At 46.9% G+C, this 16,676-nt stretch overlaps 1 protein-coding gene and 1 long non-coding RNA gene across 4 annotated transcripts in view; one reads left to right on the forward strand and one right to left on the reverse strand.

Moving 5' to 3' along the window:
• The window catches only part of GLB1L2 (galactosidase beta 1 like 2), a 44,784-nt gene that overhangs the window by 23,155 nt on the left and 4,953 nt on the right, over positions 1 to 16,676 (reverse strand). Inside the window, exons 2-6 of one of the 2 annotated variants that reach the window (XM_090291360.1) lie at positions 10,557 to 10,604; positions 9,923 to 10,120; positions 8,481 to 8,549; positions 7,716 to 7,811; positions 5,739 to 5,847 (exon numbers count right to left, since the gene is read on the reverse strand). In XM_090291360.1, coding sequence (XP_090147486.1) covers positions 5,739 to 5,847; positions 7,716 to 7,811; positions 8,481 to 8,549; positions 9,923 to 10,120; positions 10,557 to 10,604 — 520 coding nt within the window. The remainder of the gene's footprint in view (positions 1 to 5,738; positions 5,848 to 7,715; positions 7,812 to 8,480; positions 8,550 to 9,922; positions 10,121 to 10,556; positions 10,605 to 16,676) is intronic. The other variant, XM_090291361.1, reaches the window with a different exon arrangement.
• LOC149997330 (uncharacterized) lies at positions 6,848 to 9,438 on the forward strand. Of its 2 annotated transcripts, XR_016514037.1 has the most exons (4): positions 6,848 to 6,982; positions 7,167 to 7,248; positions 7,684 to 7,943; positions 8,614 to 9,438. It is a non-coding gene; the product is annotated as an uncharacterized LOC149997330 (long non-coding RNA). The 2 variants fall into 2 exon arrangements; XR_016514036.1 differs by lacking the exon at positions 6,848 to 6,982 and having other exon boundaries at positions 7,099 to 7,248.

A 16,676-nucleotide genomic window follows, 5' to 3' on the forward strand; every position in this document is an offset into this window, starting at 1 on the left:
TTCTTTATAGGATTTTAAAGACAAATGCATACAAAATAATTACAAATCTCTAATAATGGTACACAATATGAAAAGCTGCAATTTGTGACATCAATAACATGAAGTGGGCAGAGTTGTAAAGGAGTCGAGTTTTTGTGATAAAAGTTAAATTGGTATAAACATAAGACCGAATGTCATAAATTTTAGACAGTATATGTATACTAATGGGAACCACAATGAAAATATATAGGAAATATACACAAAAGGAAATAAAAGGGGAATTAAAACGTGTCATTACAAAAATTAACTATATACAAAAAAGTCAGCAATGGAGGAGATGAGGGAGAAAATGCTACAAGACATACAGAAAACAAATAACAGAATGGCAAAAGTAAGTGCTCCCTTATCAGAAATTACTTTAAATGTAAATGGATTAAGTTCCCCAACCAAAAGACATAGATGTGCAGGACGAATAAGAAACAGTGTTCAACGATGTGCTATCTACAAGACATTTTAGATCTAAAGACACACATAAACCGAGGGGAAGGGATGGAGAAAGATACTCTATGCAAAGAGTCACCAAAAGAGAGCAGGGAGACTTTAAGTCAAAACTTGTTAAAAGAGACAATGAAGGGTATTATATATATCGTCGGCAGCTGTCCGTCTCGAGAGACGATGGTGTAGCTTCTTAAGAGTCTATCTGCACCGCCGAGAATGGTTGTGCAGTCCGACTCGGGAGTGACACAGTATATATACCTACATATGTAGTTATATAATATATAAAAATAATAAAAGGGTCAATTGAGAAGATATGACAATTATAAAATTATATGTACCAAATGCCAGAGCTTCAAAATATATGAATCAAATATTAATAGAAATGAAGGGGGGGAAAGACTGCTCTACAATAATAGTAGGAGACTTCAACACCCCATTTTCAATAACAGATAGATCACCAACAAATGATTCACAAGGAAATATCAGACCTGACCAGCACAGCATAGATCAATGGAACCTAAAAAAGAAAAACACTCCACCCAACAGCAGCACAACACACATTTTTTCCAAGTGCACATGGGATATTCTTCAACAGAAACCATAAGCTAGGCCACAAAACAAATTTTAATAAATTTTAAAAGACTGAAATCATGAAAAGTGTATTTTCCAATTACTATAGAATGAAACTAGATCCCAACCGGAGAACACAAACTAAAAGAGTCACAAATACATGGAAACTAAACCACACCCTCCTGAGCACCAGTGGCTCAACAAAGAAATCATAGAGGAATTAAAAAGAACCTTGAGACAAACGAAAATGAAAACACAACATAGCAAACATGGGGCGCAGAGAGAGCAATGCTAAGGGGGAATTTATGGCTGTAAACACATGAAAAAAGAAGACTGGTCTCAACCCAACAACGTAAATTTTCACCTTAAGGAAGCAGAGAAAGTGAAACAAACTAAACTCAAAAGTAGCGAGAGAATAAAACAATAAAAATTAGAATAGGGATTAAAGTAGAAAATAGAAAAAGAAAAATGAGCAAAACCAAGAGCTGGGTCTTTGAAAAGACCAACAAAATTGACAAGTCTTTACTTAGATTAACTAAGATTCAAATAACTAAAAATCAGAAACCAAATAGATGTTACTACCAATATTATAAGGATAAAAAGAATTATAAAAGAAGAATTTGAACAATGGTACACCAATATATTGGGTCACCTAAATGAAATAGACAGCTTCTAGAAGCACACAACATGCCAAAACTGAATCATGAAGAAATAAAAAATCTTAATAGATTTATAGTGATTACAGAGATTTACACCAATCCTTCTCAAACTCTTCCAAAACATTTAAAAAATAGGGAACACTTCCAAACTCATCCTATGAGGGCAGTATTAACCAGAACCAGAAAAAGACTCTATAAGAAAAGAAGAAAACTATAAGCCAATATCCCTGATGAATATTGATGCAAAAGTCTTCAACAAAACACCAGCAATCCAAATTCAACAGCATATTAAAAAGATTATACACCATGAGCAAGTGGGATTTATCCCTGAATGCAAGGATGTTTCAACAAAAACTAACGTAATACAACTTATTAACCAAATTAAGGGGAAGAAACCACGTGATCATCTCAATCGGTGCAAACAAAGCATTTGACAAACAACATATTTCATAATAAAAAACTCAACAAATTAAAAATACATAAAACTATCTCAATATAATAAAGGCTATGTATGAAAATCCCACAGCCAAACTCATACTCAATTGTAGGGAACTGCTCCTTGTGGTTTCAGGAATTGTAACCCTGACCATGAACCAGGCTTTTCCGAGACCCCCACCCCGGGAAGTCTTTAGGTCTGAACAGAACACTGGAAGGCTGTGCGGGAGACAAGACCAAAGGCCATTCAGAGGGTTTCCATGGGAATTGGATTTAAAGAATGCTTATTATGCTCTGGAGCTTGCTCTGCTTTTCTTATCTCTTGGTTAGATATAAACAGTCTCTAGCAAAGAATGTATGAAACCTTGCACCTAATGCCAGTGTGGCGTCAAGATGTTTAATAGGCCCTGACACAGACTGGTCACTGTGCCCTCTGTACTGGTACTTGTAATCTGTTATTGTCAACTGTAATCCAGGCACCTAAAAGCTACTGATGATTTATGAATTTTGACCTTGTATCTCCCATGTGTACCCTTCTCAATAAAAAGCATGAGGGACTGAGGGTCTTGCGCTTTTCTCCACTGGAGGGAAGAGCTGATTCCCTTTCCTCCCAGACAAAATACAGTGTCCTGGATAAGTTTGTTCCACCGTGGTCACGAAGCCTCTGCAGGACAGAGTAGTTTCCAGCCGAGCCAGGGCGTTGGAGACAGCTCTACCTCACTCAATGGTGAAAGATTGAAAACTTTTCCCATAAGGTTAAGAACAAGACAAGGATTCCTGCTTCCACCACTTCTATTCAACATAGTATTGAAAGTTTTAGCCAGAGCATTTAGGCAATAAATAAATAAATAGCATCCAAACTGGAAAAAAAGAAGTAAAATTATCTCTATTTGAAGACATGATCATACAAGGTATGTCTGGAAAAAGTCCACTGTTAATATAACAAGAACAGTTTGTGTGACATTGATGTAACCCGGAGGCCAAGGAGAGTGGACTGAAATGCACAAGCGTGAACAACGATGACTTCACTGTACTAGTCAGTGGGGCAGTAGATGCCATTGAGTGAGTATGTGTACTGTGTGACCTCCCATTCAAAATGACTGAGCAAGTAAAGCTTAATATTACTCTGTAAAAACTATCTGGATGACTCAGATGGCCACAGCTATGGGCAGCTGGTGATTGGCAGCTTCACCATGACAACATGCCTGCTCATATATCACAACTGGTGCAGAGTTTTTTGGTGAAACATCAAATCCCTCAGGTGACTCAGCCCCCCTACAGCCCAAATTTGGCACCCTGTGATTTCTGGCTTTTCCCAAAACTAAAATCACCTTTGAAAGAGAAGAGATTTCAGACCATCAGTGAGATTCAGGAAAGTATAACAGAGAAGCTGTTGGCGATTAGGAGAACTGTGTAAGGTCCCAAGGTGCCTACTTTGAAGGGGACTGGGGTGTCATTGTCCTATGTACAATGTTTCTTGTATCTTATATATTCTTCAGTAAATGTCTCTATTTTTCATATTACATGGCTGGATACCTTCTGGACAGGCCTTGTACATGTAGAAAACCATAGAGTCCACACACAAAAAAATATTAGCTCTAATAAACAAATTCAGAAAACCTGCTGTACACAAAATCAACACACAGAAAAGTAAACTATTTCTATACGGTACCATTGAACAATTCTATTTACACTAGCATCAAAGACTAAAACACTTAGGAATAAATTTAGTCAATGAGGCAAAATACGTGTGCACTGAAAACAAAACATCACTGGAAGAAATTAAAGAAGATATCTGCAAAAATCAGGCTAATAATTGCCAGGCTTCCTTCATGATTAGCACTGCCATGTTTAGTAAGTAAAAACACAAGACACCCAGTTATATGAGTAGGGATTCCAAAAAAAACAGTATTTATTTATAAAAATAAATGTGCATTTATTTTTACCTGTTAAACTTCAATCACCTTCAAAGGACTCTCCATTTGATGCAACATACCTACTGAGATTTTTTACCACAGCTCAAAACAGTTTCTGAAGTTGTCGATTTTGATGCCTTTTAGTGCTTCTGCGGTTTTTTGTTTTGCCTCTTACACATCAGCAAAATGTTCCCCTTTGAGGACGTTGTTAAAAAATAATAATTCCAATTTTCTTGGCGTTCACCCTTGTACTTGAATTTACAATTAATAATTTTTATATATACAATGAATATTTTTAATGTAAATATTTCCCATGCAATATTGGGACATACGATACTAAAAAAAGCTATTCCCTGTTTATCTAAAATTCAAAGTTAACTGGGTTCCTGTGTTTTATTTGCCTGCCCCACAAATGTTCAAAAAGTTCCTTCGTGCTATTTATTCAACACCATTGATTCAAGAGCTATTTTTATTGATATACTAGTTTTTTAGTGATATACTAGTTTATTGATGTATTAATCAGTGTCACCCTTCTTGTTTTTACATAAGTTTACATGAGTAATTGGGCTAATTATTCCCATTCCTGCTTTCTTATTGCTTCCAATTTTTGCATGTAATGTTAAGATACTTTCTCCCCCAAATCACTTTAACACATACGTTTTGAATAATGAATGTGTGTACTATGCAGCACCTTTCTGGTAGAAGGATGTACCTTAAAAAGTCATCAGTTGTAATTTTATAAGTACGAAAGTTCTACTGTCTTAGAGGCATGGGCCTATACACATACGAGGGGAGACCAAAAAAATAAACTGGAATTACCTTCTGGGGGGCAGGCCCCTTGTAGTACAGGCTTCCCCCACTAGGTGAGTGTTCTAGGAACCCATCTGTATCAGTGCACCAGCTGGCGTTGCTGTGAGAGGCTGCATTCAGCTTCAGTGAATTTTTTTTTTAAGATTCTTTCAATGTGTTTGCCCATTTCATGATGGGTGATTTACGAGCACATCTGCCCATAACGTGCTGAGAGTTCAGCGGTTTTTGACCAAAAAAAGGCTTGACCCCCACGCCCCACCCTCCCTATTCACCTGATCTCACCCCGAGCGACATTTTGTCTTCCCGAATGAAAAACGTCCTCAAAGGGAAACGTGTCACCGATGTAGAAAAGGTGAAACAAAAAAACGGCAGAAGCACTGAAAGGCATCAAAATCGACGAGTTCAAAAACTTTTGAGCAGTGGAAAGATATCTCAATAGGTGTATTGCATCAAATGAAAGGGGCTTTGAAGGTGACAAAAGTTTAAACAGGTAAGAATAAATAACCATTTTCTATAAATTCCAGGGTCCTTGGGGTCCCCTCAAATGCTCCTCTAGATGCAGAGCTGAGCCTCCGGGACCCGGACGGGCGTTCTCCGTTACAGCAGGCGCTGCAGTCCGGTCCTGTGAGGCGCGGCGGGAGCCCTCGCACCTGTCCGCCCCGTCAGCACTCTGCCACCTGGGACAGCCCCAAACTAGACAAACCCTGAGAAGGACAGCCACTGCAGGCCCCTCCCACAACAGGTCTCCAGCGGCAGGAAAGAATGTGTCCCTCTGTTGAAAGGGACTGGGAGCCTTGGTCTGAGAGCCACCTTGGGACTCTTTACTATCTGTAGGAAGACAGGCGAAGATCAGAGTCTGGCTTGCTTTTACCTGGAGGGGCACAACCCTGGACATCAGGTGGTCAAAATAAAGGTCCACTGCTTCGGTGAAGCCCTTGTAAGTTGTTCTCAGCCTCATGCGAGAGTCTTGGAGTAACCAGCTCGAATAAAAAGAAGGGAGGGGGGTAATTAGTTCCCCTGCTTGTGGGTCTGCTCTTGGCAGGTGATGGTGCAGGGGAAAGGGAGCAGCTTCCGAGTGCCCAGCCCTTGCCCGGGCCCTGCACCCCGCTCTGCGTTCCTGACCAAGGACACCAGCCCTGAGGGCGGTTTATGTCCAGCTTCTTGGGGACAGGTCTGGATGCCGTGCAGAATGAGAACAGCTTCCTAGTGGACACAAGGCTCAGTTTTCAAGCTTCTCCTCCCCAGTCTCAGGACAAAGGCGTCAGGCCAGGACTGGGGAACACAGAGGCAGCCTCCAGTGTCTCCCAGGAAAACAGGCCTGAAACGGAAGCTGGGAGAGGCTGCTCACGCCCCGCCCGCGCTGGTCCAGCTGCAGCTCACGCGGGCCTGGCTCATTTGCATCACGGGCATGAGCTGCTCAGAGCTCCGCTCGGGGAGCCAGCAGGGAATGGGAAAATTAGTTCTTCCCACAGCCTGCCTGCGGGCGCCCGTGCCCTGGATGGACACGGCACATGAGTTCCAGAGCGGGGCTCAAGGTGTTTTCCCACCTCATTCGAAATTCTGAGAAAAGACTTATATTTTCTTACAGAAGTCTCTTACAAAAGGTCCTGATTTAGAAGTCGTGCACGTCAGAACGTGATCAGTTTCTGTTAGGTCAAAACGAATGAAGAGAGAGCGGCTCCACTGGAGGGACTCCTCCGCTTCCCCCCTTGCCTAGAGCAGGGCTAGCTCCTCCTCCCCACTGGCGGTCAGTCCACCTGTTGGCCAGAGCTCCCCCTCGGCCGGCTGGGGTCTGCCCACCTGCCCATCCTCCATTTGCCCAGGGCCCGAATGGACAGGGCTGCACAAGGAGGTCTGAGTGCTGGACGCCTCACTGCTTCGGAGCTAAGTAAGACTTAAATCCTGTCCACCTGTCCTGCTCTGGCTGAGCCAGAGATTTCTCGCTGATACATGGTTTTCTAATCCCCAGGTGTCAGGGAGGCCACTGCGGAGGGCACCGTGCCAAGCTGAATGACACAGCACCAGAGATGCGATCCTGGGTAGTGAGGAGGTGGAGGCAGAGCCTGCCTTGCCCCCGGGGCAGGGCTGGGTGGTGCTGGAAACGGAGAAGCACAGGTGGAGGCTGGTAGCTGCGCTGCGGGAGAAGCAGTCCCGCAGGAGACGGCATGGCCAACGGGACCAGCCGCCTGCCCCCCGTGGGGCGGCACAGTGGGGAGGGCAGGCAGATCTAACCATCTAGGACGTGGTGAGGATGGGAAAGATTACCCCGACTAACAAGGCATCTTCTTTTTTAATTAAGGCAATACTGAAAAGGATGAGGGATGAATGTGGTACCAGGAGATTCTACTCCACTGACTTCCGTGGAGACTACACATCCTAAGGTAAATCATTGGGGCATGAAATCTGAAGATAAGAGATCAAAGAAAAGCAGTAATTTGTTCCTCTTACACTTTATCAAAATACTTGGACTTGAAAAACTAAATGCCGATAACATCCCTAAGATACAGACGGGCAGGTGAGGGGTTCCTATGTGGGGGACAGGAGAGTGAGGTCCACAGCAGACACATGGCCTGCTGAGGGCCGGACTCAGAGCGCAGCCCTGAGCCTGGGGAGGCGAACAGCCTGGGGACGGCTAGCCTCCCTGCTGCATGCCACATAACACCAACGGGAATCTGACAAGGACAATAAAGGTGACATCACTTAAAATGACTTCTTTTGGGTGCTATGTATTCTGAAAAGGAACTTAAGTACAAAATGGAAAAATATACTTTAAAAGCAAAATTAAATTTATGTATGTGATTCACCTTTTACATAAGCTGTGGCCAGAAGCCCTCACGGCCCCGCTCACCTGGGCAAGCCGCCGAGGTCGACCTCACTGCAGATGTAGGGGCCTGGACGCAGAATCACCCACAGCCCAACCTCCGCAGCCAGCAGGACAAAGGCCCTGGGAAGGTCAAGGTCAGCAACCCTCAGGACATCCGAGCAGAGGGTGGGGACCAGCCCAGCACGAATCCCAGGCGGCAGGACTGCCCAGGTCCTCTGCTCATCTGCCTGTCTCTCCCAACCAGAGACTGGGGTGAGTGGAGGGAAGGCCGAGCCCCCACCCCCAGCAGAGTGGGGCCCCACACCTGTGGTCAGAGGCCCGAGGCCGCCCTGGCAGCTGGTTTCTCATGGGCCCCCAGCATGGGACTGTCCGCACAGCCCCCTGGGTCATGAGGAGGAAGGGCAACAGACGGGAACAAGGGTCCTAACGATGAACCCGACCCCAATGGCCTTGCTGGCCTCCAGGGGCAACCGCTGTCCCAAGCACAGGTGGCTGGGCCCCACGGCCGGCCGAGCAGGGCTGATGGGACCAGGCACCTCTGCGCTGCCGTGAGGAGGGGAGGGCTCAGAGGGGGCAGGCGGGACAGCTGGGAGTGACAGGCTCGCAGCAGGGAAGCCTCTGGTCCTGGGAGCAGAGCGTCCGCAGTGTCCAGAGAACAAGGCCCTGAGCCCGGTCTCCGTGGGGTTCTCCCAGCAGAGCTGAGACACCGCTGTGGCCCCGAATGACGCCCAGCCAGCCCTGTCCTGCTCCCAGCCCAGGGCAGCTCACAGAAGCAGCACCAGCACGTACTCCAGGTCCAGGTCCCCAGAGAAGTCAAACGCGCCTCTGTGTGGCTCGTGGAGGTTCCAGGGGACATAGCTGGAATAGGAAGGACAATTATGGGCATGACCTTTTCATTTGTTCCACTTCACCTCTCTGACAGCCCTTATGATGGCTGAAGATGTGTTTCCTAAGTACATTGTCTTAGTGACGTCAGGACTGGAACCAAGAACTAAGGGAAGAGATGGAGGGGCCTTCAAGCACCCAGGGTTCCTCCATGTGAAGATGTGGGGGAAGCACAGGACATGACCACCCTCTTCCCCTCTCTCTCTTCGTTGGAGAAAAAGAAGTAACATCACAGGAGAAACAGTTAAAAATAGAGAAGAGAACACAATTATCAGTCCTATTTTTTACGAAAGCGTTGAACTCCAAACCCTGTAACAGAATGGAGCTTCTAAGTCTAAAGAGATGAGGAAATGAAGTAAGTTCCGTAAGGGGCTGACTCAAGAGGTATAGAGTGACATATGAGAGGAATGGCATCTTCTGCTGGATTCCAGTCTGTGGGCTCTGTGGGGGGAGGGGCCCCTCTAAATGCAAAGACTGCACAGGTAAAGAGGAGGGGGGCTCACTTGCTTCAGATTCAGACCCAAGAGTGCTGTGCTTAAGGAAACACGGATTATCCTGCTTTCCTAAGGCAATATTCCCACAAGTTGCAGGAGTCCTGTAAAGTGTGAATGTACCCCGGGATCGGAACTTACACATGACAATTAAGATCCTTTTAAGGATCCTAGAAAATGACACATTTGTTTCAACTATGCTGTCACAGCTCAGAATAGCCCTGTGACCCTTTTTAGAAATTGTCTTCCAAGCCGATTCATAAACCACCCAAGAAAATCCATGTTCTTGGGTGCAAATAGAATACAGCCTGATAATCCACTTTATTTCCTAGACTTGGATCCAAATATCTGTTGGCAATTTTGAAAAATAAATCCACAAAAAGATCAAAATGTGTTGAATCTATTTTCTAACTCGTGTGCGAGGCGAGGATGAAAAGCTCAGCATTCTGGAGCTAATCCTGAAAAGGAGGCTGGGAACTGCTGACGACAGACCTTCCCCAGGAGGCTATTTTGAAGAGGACTACACTTGTTTGCTGTATAAATCGTGGGTGGGGTGCTTGTTAAAAAGGAAAAAAAAAAAAAAAACTCTTAATGATTCAATCATCTCCTACATCTATACTGTCCTCCGCTCCACTCCGCCTCCAGACGCCGGAGCTCTGGCTCACCCCAGGCTTATTTCCGTTGCCTGTCTCCCATCCCCACCAGCAGGGATCCCTGCAGGGATCAGGGATCAGGGATCAGGAAGAAGGGCGACTGTCTCCCTGGCAGAGGCTGCTCCGATTGAGGCTCTGGAAGCCCAGAGGCAGACTGGAGCCCCCTGGGGAACAGACCTGGGGTGGGGTGGGCAGCACTCACGTGGTGAGGGTGTTCAAGCCACAGGCTTTCATCTTCAGCAAGCGGTCCCTCCAGTAAGCCCTGGGCACCCGGAAATAGTGCACAGAGCCCCCGAAGATCCAGAAGGTGGAGTCCTCCAGCATAAAGTTCTGGCCCTGGGTGCGCAGCCCGGACTGCCGGTGTCTCCGCCAGGGAGAGATCAGCCGCTGCCAGTCCAGCCTGCAGGAGGGAAAGGCAGTCGGGGGGCCCGCGGCAGCGAGCAGGGACACCGCAGGGAAAGGCTTCCTCTGCTCCTTCGCGGGCCCTCGGCGTTTCTTTCAGAGGAGGGCCTGCCCTGGTGCCCTCAGAGGAAGCTCCCGCCCTCCGACTTAGCCCGGCCGTGGAAGCAGTCTTGTTCGGCACCTTCAGCGCCTGGCGGGCCGCGAGGGAAGAGCGGGCTGAGGCTGCACTCAGGAGCCAGACGCAGCACTGAAGGCGGAGACCGTGGGACAGGGGACAAGGGGGCGCCCAGTGCATGCGCTGGCCGAGCTAGTGGGCTGAGAAGCTGCCTCTGGTGCTGGGGACTTGGGGGGACTCGGGAGGACCCAGGGCAGGTCTGGCAGGTCTCCTAGGCCATTTGACTGAACAGCAAAGCAGCAACTATTTCAAATAGTACCTCTGAGCCACCTCATGGTCACAGCTGCCCGGCTCGAGGTGCAAATACCTGTGAAGAGGTATCTGGGTTAGAAACAGCTTCTATTCAACCAACAAGGTTCCAGGTCTTAATTATCATCTAAAGAGAAATGTCTTTTTGGCCAGGAGATCATCCAGCATGACAGAAAGCCCCGCCTGGGGAGACTGTTGGAAAGTTTTAGTCCCTGAAAAAGCACCTTCTGCCATCTCTCGGGTTGGCTAAGAGGAGCCCCGTGACTCACTGCTCGGTCTCCTGAAGGCCGAGAGAGAAGCTGGGGGAGCCAGGAAACTGGGAGACAGAAAGCAACAGTGCAAAAGCACGTTTTCGTTGGTGCCTTTTCTGCACCCGCCTCTCATTACAGTTCCTAACGCTAGAGGGTGTCTGCCAGCAGGCTCCTCTGCTAAAAAAAAACAAAAACAAAAACAAAAAACAAACTCCCTAAACAGCTCCTAGTCTTTCCATTCATCCTGTCACACTGGCTAAAATGGCACCGCTGGGGCATGTGCCTGGCTTAAGGCCCAGCTCAATCCATTCAGTCAGAATGGATACACGCTGACGGACACTGTTGTCTTAGAGGGAACAGACGGGTGAACCAAAAGTGGGCCGACAGCAGCCATCCTGATCCTGGACCCAGCAACTCTGTGCCCTTCAGAGGGGCAGCACTTCCCCAAACTTCGCCGGCCAGTGGCCCACAGCAGATGTCCCGGGGGAGAGGGCAACATGTCACCCACCCTATCGCTGATGCTCCCGTGTGCTCGTGGGGTGTCCCATGGTATCTGCTCTCTTGCCATCTTGGCCGCCAGCGCTGACCCCCTGCTGGGTCCTTTCCCTGCATAGCCACCAGCTTCTCCTCTGCCTACAACACCAAGTATTTCAGTGCTGAACATGAACTTGCACACCCTGCCCTGCACAGCAGTGAGAGCCCTGCCATTGATGGCACCACCACTGGGACCAGCGTTTGGTGAAAACCATGGCGACTTGCTTGTGCTCCTCAGGAAGCTCGCTCCCCTCCTACCCAACTTCCTCCAGACCACACTTACGGCCCTTCTAAGGAGTTCTGATACAGTCTTCTCCACCGCCCTGCACACGCAGATCATTACAATTCAGGGCCACGAGTGCTGCTGTAAAGCACGCACAGAGGTGCGACCAGGGCCAGGAGAGGGGGTGACCAGGAGGGCAGCATGGGCCACTGACATCGCTGGCCATGCGGCCACTCGTGGGCAGAGGCAATGATCTTTACTTACTCCTTACTCCTCAGTACCCCCAGGACCCCAAATGCATGCCCCAGCGGCAGGGCTACAGTGCTGCTCCCTAAAGTTAAGACAGTCATTCATGGAAAGCCCGGGAACTGCAACCCCTCTGTCTTCCTCTGAAGAGAAAAGTTCCACATTCCAAGTGACTTATAAGTGATATTTCAGAGCACAGTTCTTCCAAAAGACCCCCTTTGGAGAATGGACCAGCTCTAGGGAAGTGAAAGCAAACACAGCATGCGCAGGAGGACGATCCGGACAGAAATCTTGGCTCTGTCTCTAGGAGCGCTGTCCCCTCAGGTTGGTGACACTAGCTCTGTGGGCATGAGTCTCCTTCCTCTGTAAAACGGGGCCAATGCCTGTCCCACCTGCTCACGAAGGCTGCTGGGAGGGCCTGATATGAATAAATACTCTGTGATGTGCTGCAAGAGTCATGTCATCACTCCAAGTAAAAGTATTTCAGCATGCTTTGCACATTAGAGAAAATAACCTGGCGTGGGGGAGGGCTTATATCTCTAATATGCAATAAGCCCCATCTTTCCATTCTTTCCCACTTAATTTAGCATCTAATTACACTTCTTGTACTAGACTTTGTGCCAGGCAATCTTATTACAATTTCTAAACTCTTACAGTGAAAGATCTGTTTCCTGGGACCCTGTCAGGCCAACCCAGCCCCTTAGCCAGAGGTCTGCAGACTCCAGCTGTGGACCAACCCTACCCAGCCTCCTGGTTTTATACTGCTTATAGGCTAAGAATGGTTCTCACATTTTTAAGTGATTGGGAAAAAAATCAATGTAGATATTTTGGCACATAAAGAAATTATAGAAACTTCACATATCAATGTCCATGAATCGTTTCATTGGCAACCACCATGCCCTTGGGCTTACCTACTTGCTATGGCGGCTTTGGGGCACAGTGAAGATGCTTCAGTAGAGACGATATGGTCTGCAAAGCTGCAAACATCTCCTGTCTGGCCCTTTACCAGAAACCGTGCCCCAGAGGATGATGTCCAGGATACTGAAAGGAGGCCTCAGGCCCCCGTGGCCACTGTCCGCGCCTCTTTCAGCCACGACTTTGTTCTGGTTCTTCCCACCTGGCTCCTTCCTTCGGCTACAGGCTCCTGACTGGTCTGGCTCTCCCACGCCTCATGCACAGGAGAGTCCGTCTCCCCTGGTTTTGACCATAGCTGCTCCAAAGAACACACTCTGCCTTCCCGCTTCCTGTGCTCCCTAGGCCTCACCTGGCTACCACCCCCTGGCTCTCCCAGGTGAGAAAGAACTGGATGAGCAGATTCTTTCCTTAAAAATAGGGACATGTTGACATCTGGTGGCGAGAATACTCTCATACTCATATTCTCTCTCTCTCCCTTTCCGCCCCCTCCCCCTCTCGTTATTTTTAAAGACAGTTCCAGTACAATTTAGTGATCATTCCACCAGGTAGCAATTCTTAGTCACCAGGCAGAACTTCAAAAGAATAATCTCCAGTTCTTCACCAAGCTGGCATCCTAGCTTTTGCTTCCGACTGTGCTGTGAGACTGGGCGGCAGGACGGGTGGCTCTCTGTGACTCCCTCATTCCCACATGGTCCCTGCCGTAACATGCATTCCTGAATCTGTCCCCTAGTGGGTAACGAATCATTGGGAAACTTCCCTCCAGGCTGACGTCTCCGAGTCACCTCAAGCTTGTTACAAATGCAGACGTGAGGGTCTTACCTGGGACTGACTGAACGGGCACCCGCGTTTTAACCATACCCCAAGGTTAAACTTTGAGAAGCTCCAATCTGTATCTTCTCCTTTGGTATTTTGAAAATATGTCTTTCTGGATAGAGCTTCTATTTGCTTGTGTCTTTATACGCTGTCATTTTCTAGATTTTTTTAAAAATATTTTTTCCGTGCTTATTAAGCAGCATGAAATTAACACTACAAACAACAAAATGCAGAATTCTGGAGAGTTCAGAATTCCCTTCTGAAAATTATCTGGTAGGTTACTAGATGAGTTTTTAATACATTAATAAAATGGATGAATTCACTGAGAAAATTAGGTTGATAAATGTTGGGTTTTTGAAAGGAATTCACTGCAAGAAAATGAGATGAGACACATTAGAGCTTCCTAAACAACAGAGCACCATGCCAATGGATATTAATACTGAGAATGATCATTAGTGATAATAATAATCCTCATAATTTCCTGAGTAATTAAGCCAGTAATAATAAAATAAATATGAACTGTGTGGTTAAATCAGGTCAGGGAGACGTTCCTTGTCAATTAGGCTCATTACTAAGGAGCTTAACCAAACCTGAGGAAGAAGTTTTTCTTTTCTTTTCTTTTTTTTTTTTTTTAAGATTTTATTTTTTTCAGAAAGAGAGGGAGAGAAAAATCGATGTGCAACCAGTTTCTCTGTCGGTTGACTGGGGACCTGGCCTGCAACCCAGGCATCTGTGTCCTGACTGAGAATCAAACCGGCGACCTTTCAGTTCCCAGGTGGGCGCTTAATCCACCGAGCCACACCAACCAAGGTGGTAGAGATTTTTTACTATTACTTTTCTAGTGAGTAGTTCATTCATGATGAAACTTTTCTTGATGAGACCAGTGGTATTAAGCTTCCTTCTACCTGGAGCTGGTATTAACACTTTCTTCTGGAATCTCTGTTGCCTTTTCTATCCTTGCTTCATTGTGGGATAACTTTTCAGTCCTAGAATAAACAACAGCAGGCCCTGGTCACTGAAGGGGCCGGTCCTCGGATTTGCTCTGCTTCGAGCCGTGCACTGTTCACAGTCCACAGGGAGGTTCCCGGAAGAAGGCACACATGTCAGGACTTGGGGCTTCACAAAATGTAACGAGACCTCCACGTTCCTGTTGCTATCATCCCTGTTAGCAGGCGCAAGCTGGAGACACCACAGGTTGTAATGGAAACGTTAAGCAGAAGACTTGGGTACTGAGGTCCATACGGTGAGGAATTGTCATCAGGTGGTGACCGATGAGGGAAGAGGGACAGAGGAATGAAGCCTTCTTACACTTCACTTGCCACTATAGCGCATCACGAGGACAAAGGGCACAGGGTAGGCTCTGCATGGGCTCCCTATCACTGGACACAGTTAAAAGTGCTCGGCGGACGTGTCTGAATGGAAGAAGGCAGATGAGCAGGTGGCAAGCTTACAACCTCTGTCCTGTGGAATGGGCCCATGAGCTGATTCCCAGCTTTCAGAAGGGGTCTTCCAGGGCAGCTAGGGTGGGAGAAGAGCCAGATCCAGTCACCCACTTGAATGATCTCCTTGCACAGGGTGCGGTAACCCGGACAGGTCTGAAATGTCTCTTGCCATGCCAGAGGGCATTCTTGTATCACCCCTGCAAATACCAATCAGTAACTAAGGTCACAGTGGGACTGGGAAGTCACACATGGGCTCACAGCCATCTCCTTCAGTCTTTCAGGCCATGCACAGTCTGACCAGATTCAGACAGGCCAGTATCCACACAACCTGACATGGCAGAGACAACATCTTCAACTTCTGGACTATCACACGATTTTAGGCTGGCCAAGAGTGTGGACCCACTGGGCAGATGAGGTGGGAATCTGCATAAATAGTCCTTCAGTCCCCAGAACATAAGTCCTTGTTGGTCCCAAGGGTTGCTTATTTTGGCAATAAACATAATGTGTACATTCTTGCTAATCTGAGAGGATGATTTACAAATCCAATTTTCAGGTGCACTGTGGCCCTACTAAGGCCACCCTAAGCAAAGATTCAACTTGATCTGTGTCCAGAGCATCATATTAAAGATGCTGACCAAGAAAACACTCATCAATTCATTCATCCAAGGGATCATGCCAGAGACCAGGAGATGGTAGAACTACCCAAAAGACATCACACATAGAAATTTCCTCACTTGGACCTGAAATACAAATTTCTATCCATCACTCTCTCAAGGTCCAGATGTGGTTATAAGCTTCCATGAGGCCCAGTGTCCTTGGACATCCCTGACTGTCACTTGGGGATATCTCCATCTCCCCAGACTACAGCCCTATATGCTCTTTCCTCAGCAATGAGGTTAATGGCCTAAGAAAGGAATTTTCCACTCTTTGGCCCAGACCAGTGCAGAATAGCCCTCTTGGATCAATCCTTGAGCCATAAGAACTCCAGCTCCAGGTAAATGGAATTTGAAGCCCAGCTTCCTGGATGTGCTCCCTGGCCTGGGTCCAATGCTTTGGGCTTCTGCTTTGCTGGGAGAGGCTTCAAATATCTCCAAAGGGCTTGGGCCTTCTGCTCTAAAACTGAGTGCACTCATTGTGCAGAGATGCATTTGTAGGTCCCCGGCACACTGCAATCCTGGTATCTCTGTCCTTCCCTCCGAAAAGACTTCTAAGTAAGTCAGGAACTGGCCTAGCACTCAGGCTCCAGCAAGTAAGGCCAAGTGGCTGCCAACATGAGCCAGGGACGTGCTGGTAGTTCAGAGGGCAACGTTTTCCAAATACTGTAGGAAGTTTATGTATGAATGAGCATTTACTAGGCCAAAACCTTGAGACCCAATTATAAATATATACAAACTCTTCATTAGTAATCAACCACATAACAGCAATGGAAAGTGCCTTGATACTATGTGACACTATATTTCCACTTTGGGAAAATTTTCCACTGACAGCATCATAAATAGAAAAGGTGTTTTATCTCAACCTAGAGAGAGGTGCTAAGTCTGTTCGAGAACCCAAAAAACTCTACTGATAACAAGACTCTGGTCTTAGAGATGCTCGTGGAATTGAAATGAAATGAAACGATTTCATGAAATGGGGGACAACATAAATACATTAAATATCTTTTAAATAGACCACATTGGACTTATCTACACAGATATATGAGAGAG

The sequence above is a fragment of the Furipterus horrens genome, unplaced genomic scaffold (genome assembly GCF_987537825.1).
Source record: "Furipterus horrens unplaced genomic scaffold, mFurHor1.1.pri manual_scaffold_11, whole genome shotgun sequence".
NCBI classification, from domain to species: domain Eukaryota; kingdom Metazoa; phylum Chordata; class Mammalia; order Chiroptera; family Furipteridae; genus Furipterus; species Furipterus horrens.